This window comes from Tenrec ecaudatus, chromosome 8, assembly GCF_050624435.1.
Source record: "Tenrec ecaudatus isolate mTenEca1 chromosome 8, mTenEca1.hap1, whole genome shotgun sequence".
Lineage (NCBI taxonomy): Eukaryota > Metazoa > Chordata > Mammalia > Afrosoricida > Tenrecidae > Tenrec > Tenrec ecaudatus.
This window is the reverse complement of record NC_134537.1, coordinates 40,645,106-40,656,117: the sequence shown is the minus strand read 5'-3', so window position 1 is coordinate 40,656,117 and position 11,012 is coordinate 40,645,106. Positions and strand designations below refer to the sequence as shown.

Here is an 11,012-nt window from a genome sequence, read left to right as displayed (position 1 = left end):
ATGACTTGTCCTTTTATTTATGTTTTTGATTTAAAATAAATTTTTAAATACATGACCCCACTGATGTCTCAATTTTTAGTAATTTTATTTTCATTTGTTTTATTGAAACTCACCAATAGCTTCTGCATTTCCCACCCTAGGCTTATACTTGAGTCAATCAGTGTTCCTGGTTTCCCAGGTAATAATTAGGTACCTCGGCTTATACTCGGGTTGGCTCATATTCGAGTATATATGGTAAGTTAAAAACTAATTCATATAGGAAGCTCTCTTAGTCACTAAAGTTTGGGGTTTGCTGCAGCTCATCGAGTTCATTTCTGGCCATTCTCCTGGGGAGCAAAACTCATGGGCCGTGAGGGTCAGTGGTTCCGTCAAGCACGAGTCAGACCTCCCACCCCTGCACTCCCTCCCCGTGCCTCCACCGGTGCTGCAAGCCGGCAGCCGGGCCACATGGCTTAGAGAGCTTTGCAAAGTGTTCAAGCGGCTGACCAAGATGAAAAGAAACAGACCCGGACCAAGCTGTAACGTAAAATAGACACCAGTTTTATTCTCTGGAAGAAGCGGGAATCAATAGCCGGGGCAGCAACTTTGGCGACGAGGCTGGTGGAAACATGGAACAGCGCAGGGGCAGAGCTGGGGTCAGAGGAAGCCCTGGTACTCTTCCAGGGCAGCTGCCCCCTTGGTCTCCTTCCAACCTGGGGCCTGGGGCCCTGGTCCCTGCCAGAGTGGCCTGGCACCTGGTCTCTGTTCCTGAGCCGCTTCGGGCTACTTCCAGGCACATGCTACTAAGACCAGCCAGCACGGCATGTCCACAGGAGGCCTAAGCTGCATGCTGACCAAGACCCTGGAGAAGGGGCCGTCCGTCTTCGGGATGGCCTGCAGGGGATGGGTCCTCTTTCCTTCCTCGGCAGCCTACACACCCTCCCTTCGTAGGGCACGCCTGGCTACCCTTCAGTCTGGTTCCCTGGGCAGAGCCAGGGACACCACTCCAGTCACTGCCATGTGCTGGAGCCCAAGGCAGGTCTGCCAGCAGGGCCTGTTTAGGCGGCCCCTAGACCTGCCTGCACGGGGCTCCCTCCTACCCGGAGGCGCCAAGGCTGCACAAGCACGCAAGGCGGCAGTGGGGGCGGGCAGGTGGGGCTCCCGGTCCCTGCTGCCGTGACCTCCTTCTGCCCACAAGTCCTCCAGGCCCGGCGGGACATCACCCCACCCTTGCGGGATGGGTGGGCTCCAGTGATCCCTTCGGAAGGCCCTCTGGCTCAGCGCCTGAAGAGTGGGGAACAAGAAGCACACGGCCTTGGTCAGCCGGCTCGCTGCACTAGAGGGCAGCGTGCCTTCTGCTGTCGCTCTGGCCAATACCTTTGGAATGTATCATCCTGGGATGTCCTCCGCGCCCTTTTCAATCAAACAATAGAGCATTAAGAGTGTTGGGGTGGAGGGCGCTACCGCGACGCCTAAGCTTATCCGGCTGTAACTTCATAGAAGCGCCAGAGACGGCGCCTAACAGATGTTCAGTGGGGTGTGCCGGCTCTTGGGTGACAGGCAGCCCCATCCAGGAACAGGGAGCACTGCCCAGGGTCACGTGCGGGGTGGGGGTGGGCATGCAGGCTGCCGACTCTCAAACCGCGTACCTGTCTGACCCTGCTCCCTGCTCTTTGACTTGATCAGGACTCCACGTATGTGTTTACAGTCTGCTGTTTACACACGCGCGCTTTAAAGCTCGCAGAAAGGAAGTAAAATGAATTTGGGGGTGGGAGCTGGTCACTCTTTTTACCATTATAATTTTAATTTCTGTTATGCTTTGGCCTGAAGGAAGACCAGAAGAGGTGAGAGCCCTTTGTTTAGACGGGACTAACTGCGGCCCACGTGGACCGTGGTAGGAAGCAGCGTTTTCAACCTGGAGGGCTCCAAATTCTCACTCCGACTGTGGCCAAGAACGGAAACCTCCAGGCCTAAAGAACCTGCTGGCTCCTCGAGATGGGTGCCCTCCCTCCCACCAGCTGGGGTGCGTGTGCAGCCCTCCTGGCCGGGCAGAGGGGCAGGGTGGGCTCGCTCACTTGTGGTGGGTGGGGCTGCAGGAGCCCACGAGGTGGCAGCCCGCTTGTTCCAGGTTCCAGTCGAACATCTCCAGCACTTTGTGGCACTCACCCCTCGGCCGCAGACCCAGCCCAAAGAGCTGCTCCACCTGCAGGGCAAAGGGCGGCATTGTGGGGCACACTGGGTGTGGGCAGGGCCAGGGGACAGGGATGGGGGTGGCAGAACCAGCCTTCAGGGTCCCTAAATGCCAGAGCAGGCAGGAGGTGGTGGTGGTACCTTCAGATACTGGGCGGCCCTCTGCACACTCCAGCCGTGGCTCTGTAGGGCAGCCTGGCACTCCTCAGTAGTGACCCCATGCACCATGGCCTGCAGCTGGGCACACCCACCCCATCAGCACCATGTGGACCCATCTGGGGGCCCCCCTAGCCTTGTCCACCCTGCATGCAGCCAGGCCTGGCGCTCACCATCTGGATCTTGTCTGCAGGCTGTCCAGCCTCTGGTCCGTCCCCAGGACAGCCCCTCTGTGGCAGCCGGGCAGCAGCCCTCAGGGATTGCAGGCCGGCCCCTGGGTTGCTGTTGTTGGTGGAGAAGTTGGCTTTGGGGTCTGGAGCGGCCTGAGGCATAGGTCGAACAGTGGCAGTGGGGGCAGCGGGCGCCGGGGTGCTGGGGGGTGGCAGCAGCAGGGGCACAGGCAGGGGGGCCGGATCTTCGGGACTCTGGGCCTCCTGCAGGTAGCGCTGGTACCGCTCCAGGTAGGGCGGGCGCTCGGGCAGCAGGTAGTAGTGGGTGCTGCTGATCTTTTTGCCGTCTCGGACGATGGGCAAGATGCAGGGGCCAGCCCGAGGACCAGGGGCCTGTATCACCTGGGGTGTGGCGTACTTGGGGTCGGAGGCAAAGCTCTGAGTCGTGGGCATGGTCTTCCCCGGTGAGCTTGAGAGGCGGAATGTCAGCGGGGAGCTGCCAGGTGGTACCAGGGGGCTAGGGGTCCTGGAGTCTTGCGGGGACAGGGGCTCCCGAGGGGGAACCCGGGGAGGAGAAGCAGGTTCAGGCCACCGTCCCATTTCCTCCTCCACAGAGGGCTCTGGAGACAGCTCCCCTCGTGGGCGTGTGGGCCGTGGGGGGATGGGCACACGGGGTGGCACCTGGGGCTTGTCGTCACCCGGTGGGCTGGGCGAGGGGGCCAGTGAGCCGGGGGGCACCTGCAGCTGCCGCATGCACTCCTGCTGCAGGGCCTGGAAGATCTCCGCTGTCTGGGCCGAACTGGGTGGCTTGCCCCCACCCTGGGGCGGAAGGAACAGGTTGTCCTCCAGGGGTGGGGGTCGCCCCACCTGCTCAGGCACGAAGGCGTAATTGGTCTCGCCTTGGCTGGGCCCAGCAGAGACCCCCATGCCCACCAGAGTGCTATTGATGGAGCAGACCTCAAAGTCATCTTCGTCTTGGGCCACGTCGTCGTAGGCGGGCGGCGGGGGCAGGGGGCGAGCGTCCCAATCCACCACCGGCGTAGGATGCAGGGGCCGGGGCAGTGCCCGCGTGGGACTCTGGGGCGGGGTCTTGTCCAGCAGGGAGCAGGCATCCATGGCTAGCTGTGCCAGGGAGAGGGCACAGGGTGGTGGGGCTGGGGTCACGGGCTCCTCTCCGAAGTCGATTAGTGTGACCTCGCCCCCGCCGCCACGGCCGGCCTTGGTGCCCGGCACCCGGGCGGACGGCTTCCCTAGCCACAGCCCTCTGGGCAGGCTGGGCTTGCGCAGGCCTGGCCTCCTGAAGTCGCTGCACAGGGGGTCTTGGTCCTCGCTCACAGGGTCGTAGGTTGGCTCTATGACGGAAAGGAAAGGGACACCCCAGCAGGGAGGACAGTCAGGTGGTGGCAAGGGAGGGGGCGGGCAGGAGTGGAGAAGGAAGCCGGCACCTCCCACCAACTCTCCAACCCTGCTCCTCCAAAGGCAGCACCACTGAATTCACCAGGCGCACGTCTGGGGTGTGGTCAGCGCTGGCCTGGGCTGGGGGCTCCTGCCACCACCATGGGAGCAAGCACACTCACCCTCGCCTGCCTCGAGGCCCCTCCACCACCACAAACCCACAGAGCCCCTCCCTGGGCCCCTGGTTAGTAACGCCCCACGCACACCACTAGTGCAGGTACAGGCAGTCCCCACTGTCCAGGGAGACGGGCCTCTCCATGCCCCAGGGGCAGAGTGGCAGAGCAGGCCAAGCTGGTGCCAGGGCAGGCTCTGGGAGCCCCGGGTCTCGGGGCCACGAAGCGGGAGGCAGGCCTGCTGGGCTAGGTCAGCAGCAAAGCTCAGAGCACACACTGCCAACTGGGCCCAACTGGTTGCCAGGCTCTGTACCTTCTGGGAGGAGAGGAGAGAGGAGAGGAGAGAGGGAGCGGGAGCCAAGGCATCCGGCACAGCCCCACTTACTCTGCGTGAAGATGGCGGGCTGAGGAGGGCGCGGTGGAGGCTCCCCTGTGAGACGGGCCATGCAGACGAGACAGGAGGAGGATGACAGAGGATGGGGAGACAGAGGCAGACAGGAGGCAAGGGCGGGCAGAGGTGGAGAAAGGCAGACAGAGAGAGAGAGTGGTGAATGGCTGATGAATGTACAAACCCCGCAGCCAATGGGAGGCAGCAGAGGGAGCGGGCAGGATGGGGCCAGAGCTCCAGAAGGGCAGGCACAGGGTCCGGATGGCATGAGGCTCCTGGCCTGGTGAGGCCCGGGGGTAGCTTTGGCTCGGGCGAGGAAAGCGGGATCAGGGGGAAGTGAGGAAAGCCAGGATCTGGGCAAGGCACAGGCAAGGAGGGCGGGGAGGGGGCCGAGATGGGCCTGGCCGAGAGTGCCCACCTCGGCGGATACAGCTGCCGCTCGCCTTCCTTCCACCCCACGCGAGCAGGAGCCAGGGACACAGCTGTCCCCTGCTGCCCCCTTCCTGGGTAGCCAAAGAAGCGGGGACCCCAGGGAGTTGTGAGAGCTTACTTTTCACCCTTCCAAGGTGCTGGGTGGGTCGGGAGGTGCTCAGCTCCACACTTAGCAGGTCCGGAGGGTCCATGGGGTTCCCCAGATACAGCCTGTGTGCGGGCAGAGAGCCGGGTCAGAGGACACAGCAGCAGGCTAGGCTGGCTGGAGGAAGCCCCCTGCAGAGACTCTGGGCTGGTCCCCAGGGCCAGGCAGCCAACGGAATCTGGAAGGGGTCCAGGGACCATACTGACAAAGGCCTTCATCGGACAGGAGGCTAAGTGGCAAGCCTGCCCCGCTGCTGCTGGCATCAGGTGGAGAGAGGCCGGAGACCCCACCCCAGGCTGCAGAGCGGAGGCTGCAGGGGCTCCAGACCCACCCCACAGGGCAGAGTGGGTCCTCCCAAGGCTCCCCCACCTCCCAGTGATCCAATGTCTCTGCCATGCCTGCTGGGAGGGCTAGGCAGAGGCAGCCATCAGGGTGGGCAAGGTACCCTTGTGCCCCACAGCCAGAGGTACAGGGCCTGGGCTGGGAGCAGAGGTGGCTCCCTCCCTGCCCACATTGCTCCTGATTGCCCTCACCCCTGCCCAACTGTCAGTATCTGAGATTAGTCACGGGGGCTGATTCAGGGCGGGTGGAATGGGGCAGGGCTGGGGAGCGGGGCAGAGGGCATGGGGCCTCCTCTGGAAGGCATCTAAACACTCGCCCTGTTCTCCACGGCCTTCAAAAGTTCTTCGAGGCAAGAGACACCTGCCCCACCCTCCACCCCCACCCGGCCCCCACCCCTCTCTGTGTCCCGGTGGGTAAGGGCTCCGCTTTGCCATGCCTTCCCTGTAAAACCGGGGGTCCAGAGGGGCCAGCCAGAGAAGGCTGCAGAGGTCAGGGGCCAGCAGAGGTCCGGAGGCCTGGCACTTGGAGTTCAAGGTGGGTCCCTGGGGCGGGGCACACAGGAAGTGACTAATTCCTCTCCCAGTGCTCCAGGAGCACAGGTGCCCCGATGATCTCAGCCTGTCCTTTAAACAAGCCTCGGCCCCCGCCCGGGCACTGCGCCAGGTGGGGTGGCCACACCAACACAGAACCCGCTTCACTCACAGGGGCTCTGGCTAAGGACACAGTCCACTCCCGCCTCCGCCTGACCCAGACAGAGGCTACCTCTCCAGACTCCGGTGTCCAGGGGGGGAGGATCATCCCAGCCCCGGCATCTATACCCCCGCCATATCCCTCCCTGCAGCAGAGTGTGGTCTTCAGGAACTGAAGGGTGCTCAGAGATGAGGGAAGAGACAGCAGGTGGGGGTGGGGCTGGGGGCTTGCAGAGGGAGGGGAAGACAGAGAGACCCTTATCCCACAGCAGAAGTGTCCTTCTGCCTGTGGGCCCCCCAAGTCCATGGGTGCGCTGTGACACAGTTCAAACCCAACCCACCCCTCAGGACAGTGGTCCTTAAGCCCAAAGAACTGCGAGGGCCCACAGGACAGGCCTGGGCTCCAAACTCACTGCCACCGAGTCGCTGCTGACTCACAACAACCCTATAGGTAGAATGGTCCCGTGGGCTTCAGTGTCTGAGGCTTTATGGGAGGAGAAAGCCTCGTCTTTCTTTCACGAAGAGCAGCTGCTGGTTTCGAACTGCTGACCTTGCTGTTAGCAACCCCACACAGAACCCCTATCTCACCAGATTCCAAGGCATCAGGAGAGGGGAAGAAACGGAAGCTGCTGCTGGTGGATAGGAGGCAGGCTGCCGTCAGGGTGGGGTAGTGGGAGCAGACCTCCCGAGGGCCTCAGGGGGGGTCAGGAGTGGGGATGGTGGGGTGAGGTGGGATGCTGATAAGCAGTGCATGGGAGTTCTCAGGTCGGCCCAGGGCACCCTGTGCTCCCAAGGTCCCTGCCTTGGGAGGGCCTCTTGCTGCCCACGTTGGTAGAACTGGGGCTAGGCGCTTCTGGAATGGACGACCTTGGCGTCCAACCTGTGGAAAGGCAGCCGTGGACTCCAGGCTCACAGGATCTGGGAAGGTGGACTTGGGAAGAGGTAGACCAGCAGAGGGGTGTCTCTCAGAAGCCAGCACCAGGAAGGCACCAGCCAGTCTCCCCCAGAGAGCTGGATCCTCACAGCCCACCTTACAGATGAAGAAACCAAGCCTCAGAAGTTCAGAGACTTGCCCACCAGCCCCTGAGGGACAGGCAGTGTGCCAGGAGAGGAGAATGGCCAGAGTGAGGCTGGGGAGAAAGTGGGGTGATGATACCAAGAGTGGGGAGCCCCAGGCCTGGGGCCCGGCCACAGGCAGCACTCACTCGTCGATCTTGTCTGGGAAGCCCCAGCAGTGGCGGGGGTCACTGTCCCCATGCCCTGTGTGGATGAAGCTGTTCTGCAGCGGCTGGCTGATGTCCTGCGCTGACAGGCCTGCCACGGAGGTCACCACATTGCGAGGGAAAGGCCCCACACACAGCGTCCGTGTGTTCTGCCCACGCCACCAGTAATTCTCAGCCCTGCATGAGAGAGGCGACAGTGAGCCCTGGGCGGGGATGGGGACCTGCTCACATCCGCCGCCTCTGCAGAAGGGAAGCGTGAGGACTCAGGGTGCAGGAGCATCAGCCCACCACCTCCTGGCAGCCACCCTGGGCCTGGTGTGGGCGATGGCAGGCAGGTCAGTTATGCCTACAGCTTACACGTGAGGACACAGAACCTGCCCGTGGGCAGAGATCAAGCCAACTCAGGACACACATCAATTTCACATTTCAGTCCAGTTTTGAGATGCGGGAGCCCCTGGGCCTCAGCAGTGGGCTTTGGGGCCCAGCCCTCCGGCTATCATCCGCCTCCTCTGTGCAGACCGGCACGTGTGGGCAGCTCTGGGCAGCCCAAGGTCTCCCTCCCTGGTGCGGGTGTCTCCTCTCCCAGGCTTCCCACCATACCTCTGGCGAGGTTGCAGGACCCCCCCACCCACCCTTCCCAGGAAGGAAGCCCAGAATTCACTGTCATGGAGCAGGCCTGCCTCAGGGGACCCACGGGGTTTCAGAAGGCAAGCTCCAGGACTTTCTTCCCAGGTGCCTCTGGGTGGGATTGACCCTCCAACCCTGCAGTCAGCCAAGGAGCACACTAGCTGACTGTACCCCCAGGGGCTCCTGGGGAGCTGCTCTCTGGTAAAACAGTCCAGAGAGAGAGCCAGGCCCTTTGCTGTGGGGCCCAGGTCCCCAGCTGGGCACAGTATCTAACCCAAGACCCTGGGCCAGGGTCGGGATGGCATGGGGGAGGAGTGGAGAAAGCCAGGGAGGCTGTGAGGTACTGTTTCTTTGATGATGGGGACAGAGGACCTCAGGCCCAAGTGGTGCCCGCCACATGCTGCTGTTCCATACCCTTGCTGCCAGCCCCCACATGTAACTCCACTGGGAGCTCTGAAGTGCAACCATGGGGAAGGCCTGGGGCGATGCTGGAGGACACTTGCACCAGCATGGGTGGGGGGGTGATGTCGCCTCCTGCTGCGGCAGTGGCCAGCAAGGGCAGGGGTCCATCTCCTCGTAAACAGGGGCACCCATCCCGGACACAGCCGGCCTGTGATTACCAGCAGCCCCCAAGTGGGAAGGAAGGAAGAAGAGGACAACACCTGACAAGAGGAGGGTCCGGCCAGGGAGCAAAGAGAGCACTATCTCGGAGCTCAAGGGCCAGCGGGGTGGGGGTGCAGGTGGTGGTGGTGGTGGGGGGTGGGGTGTGTGTGTGTGTGTGTGTGTGTGTGTACACCTGGCCCCAAGGCATTCTCCCCACCTCCGGCTCCACCAGCCGGACCTTCCCCTTCCGCCCAGACACCCACCCAGGGCCTAGACCTTGGACCTTCCGGGATGCTCATTAACTCCGGTGGGAATGCCGAGGCTGAGGTGGAGACGCCATGCTGGGCGCAGATTGAGCTGGTGTCCAGGACCTGGTCCCCCCTCAGCTGTGCCCACTCCTCCCTGTGCACGCAGACCCAGGCATGGTCAGGCCGGCACAAGGCCCTCCTCTCTGCCTTCCCCTTGGCCCAGCACCACCTCCTCTGCACCCATCTGTGGGAGCAAAGGGAGCACCCAGACCACCCTCCTTCACACACAGCCCCCGGAACCCTGCTGAGAAGAGAACATGCTAACTCTGGGGGGGGGGAGGAGGGAAGGGAGTTCATGAGAGGCCCTGTGGGAATGACACCCCAAGTATACCCAGAAGCAGCACGCCCTTCAAAGCTCAGACCCAACTCTCTCTGCATCTCTCTGCCCCTGCATCCCCTGTGGGACCGGGAATTGAGACTGGTCTGGTCATCCCCCTCCCCCTCCATGAACAGACCCGGTCTCCATGGCACTGCCAGGCACACCATCCGGCAGTCATGGAAGCAGAGACAGATGGGGTGTCCCGGGGGAGTAAGAAGAGGGCCCAGCCTGAGACTCATATTTCCTGCCGCCCTTCAGATGTCCCAACAGTGTCCAGACAAGAAGAGGTGGACAAAATGGGAAACTGAGGCCTGAGCAGAGAGCTGGCTGAAGTAACCCCAGTTCTGGAAGTAGCCCTGGCTACTAAGTAGCCCTTAGCCCTGGCCCAGTGATAAATTCTGGCTCAACACAACACACACACACACACACACACACAAAATTCTGGCTCAACACACACACACAGGTGCACGCGCGCGCACACACACACACACACACGCATGCACAAGCACACAGCAGGAGGCTACTAGGACCAGGGCCCCCAATGGAGTTTTAATACCCTGCCCCCTTCTCAAGGAGCTCTGGTGGCATAATGGGTTACATGTTGGGCTGCTCACTGCAAGGTCAGCAGTTCAAAGCCACCAGTAACACCATGGAAGAAAGATGAGACTTTCTACTTCTGTAAGGAGTTCCAGCCTTGTGGGATGGAGGATATAAATCTTTACAGGAGTAAAGCCACAGGGGGAGAGTTCTACCCTGTTCTATAGGATCATTATAAGTCAAAATTGACCTAGTGGCAGTGGGTTCGGCTTAGTTTCCCCCTCCCCACCTCTTCACTAAAGGAAGGAGATAAGAGGTGGTGGGCGGTGTGAGTTCCAAGGCCAGCAGTTTGAACCCAGCACTCAGCGTTCTGCTCCTGTTAGGATTTTAACCTCAGGAAGCCTCAGGGCAAGCCTACCTGTCCTAGGGCGCCGCTGTGGGTCAGAACCCACTCAGTGGCAATGAGTTTGGAACTGAGCATTGTGAGTGGTGTTGGACACAGGTTGGACCACTAACTACAGAGTCAACGGTTCAAACCCACTGGCCACTCTGTGGGGGAAAGCTGAGGCTGTCTGCTTCAGTGCAGATGCACAGCCTCAGAACCACTCTGGGTGTCTTGAGTCAGAACTGACTTGCCAGCAGTGGGTGGTTTGGTTGGGTTCTCCCACCAAAGGCCAGTTCTGCTTCCCTGTGGAGAGCTCATGGTCACCTGGGGGCCGTCCTCCCAAAGCCACTGCTGAACCCTGGGGAGCACTCAGCCCGGAGTCACCTAGACTGCTCCAGGAACAGACACGCTGGAAGCAGAAGGAACTCCAGGCTGAGCAGAACACAGACGTGGAGAGCCAGGCTCAGACACACAGACAGGCAGATGGACACCCCCCCCCCAAAAAAAATACCAGAGATGGAGTCAGCCAAGCACACACCCCTTATCGGGGATGTGGAAGAAGGGTACAGAGCTACAGCTTGGGTCCCCAACACCACCCCACAACTCCTCACCGGCTTGCACACCTCGTGCCCTCACCTCCCGGCACCCAAGCAAGTGACTGCAGGGACCAAGGGCAGGTGCTGTGGTCCCAGTCGCACTGGTGGCCGCAGGGGCTCACACTGCTGGCAGGGAGAGACTGCAGCCAGAAGTTGGGGCCAAGTGGAGGCTGTGACGGAAGGGTGGGGCCGGCCCGCCCTGGGGCCTCCCCTGGCCTGGGAGGCCCTAGGGGGCGCGGCTCCTCTGCCCACCCACCACTGCCGCCTCAGCTCTGGCTGTCTGGCTGTGACCTGGGGTGTAGGCGCCAGCTGGTCACACACCCTAAACATGGAGTGCCCTGTTGGCCCCAGGGAG

General features: G+C 61.8%; 1 protein-coding gene across 12 annotated transcripts in view; it reads right to left on the bottom strand.

Annotated features, from left to right (window-relative positions):
- Positions 1-519: 519 nt before the first annotated feature.
- TNK2 (tyrosine kinase non receptor 2) overlaps positions 520-11,012 on the bottom strand; it is a 41,935-nt gene continuing 31,442 nt past the window's right edge. For 7 of the 12 annotated variants that reach the window (XM_075556276.1, XM_075556274.1, XM_075556270.1 and 4 more), the window contains exons 10-15: positions 7,265-7,459; positions 5,002-5,093; positions 2,499-3,847; positions 2,311-2,406; positions 2,055-2,182; positions 520-1,263 (exon numbers count right to left, since the gene is read on the bottom strand). In XM_075556276.1, coding sequence (XP_075412391.1) covers positions 1,257-1,263; positions 2,055-2,182; positions 2,311-2,406; positions 2,499-3,847; positions 5,002-5,093; positions 7,265-7,459 — 1,867 coding nt within the window. In that variant the 3' untranslated portion in view covers positions 520-1,256. The remainder of the gene's footprint in view (positions 1,264-2,054; positions 2,183-2,310; positions 2,407-2,498; positions 3,848-5,001; positions 5,094-7,264; positions 7,460-11,012) is intronic. The other 5 variants (XM_075556279.1, XM_075556277.1, XM_075556278.1 and 2 more) reach the window with 2 other exon arrangements.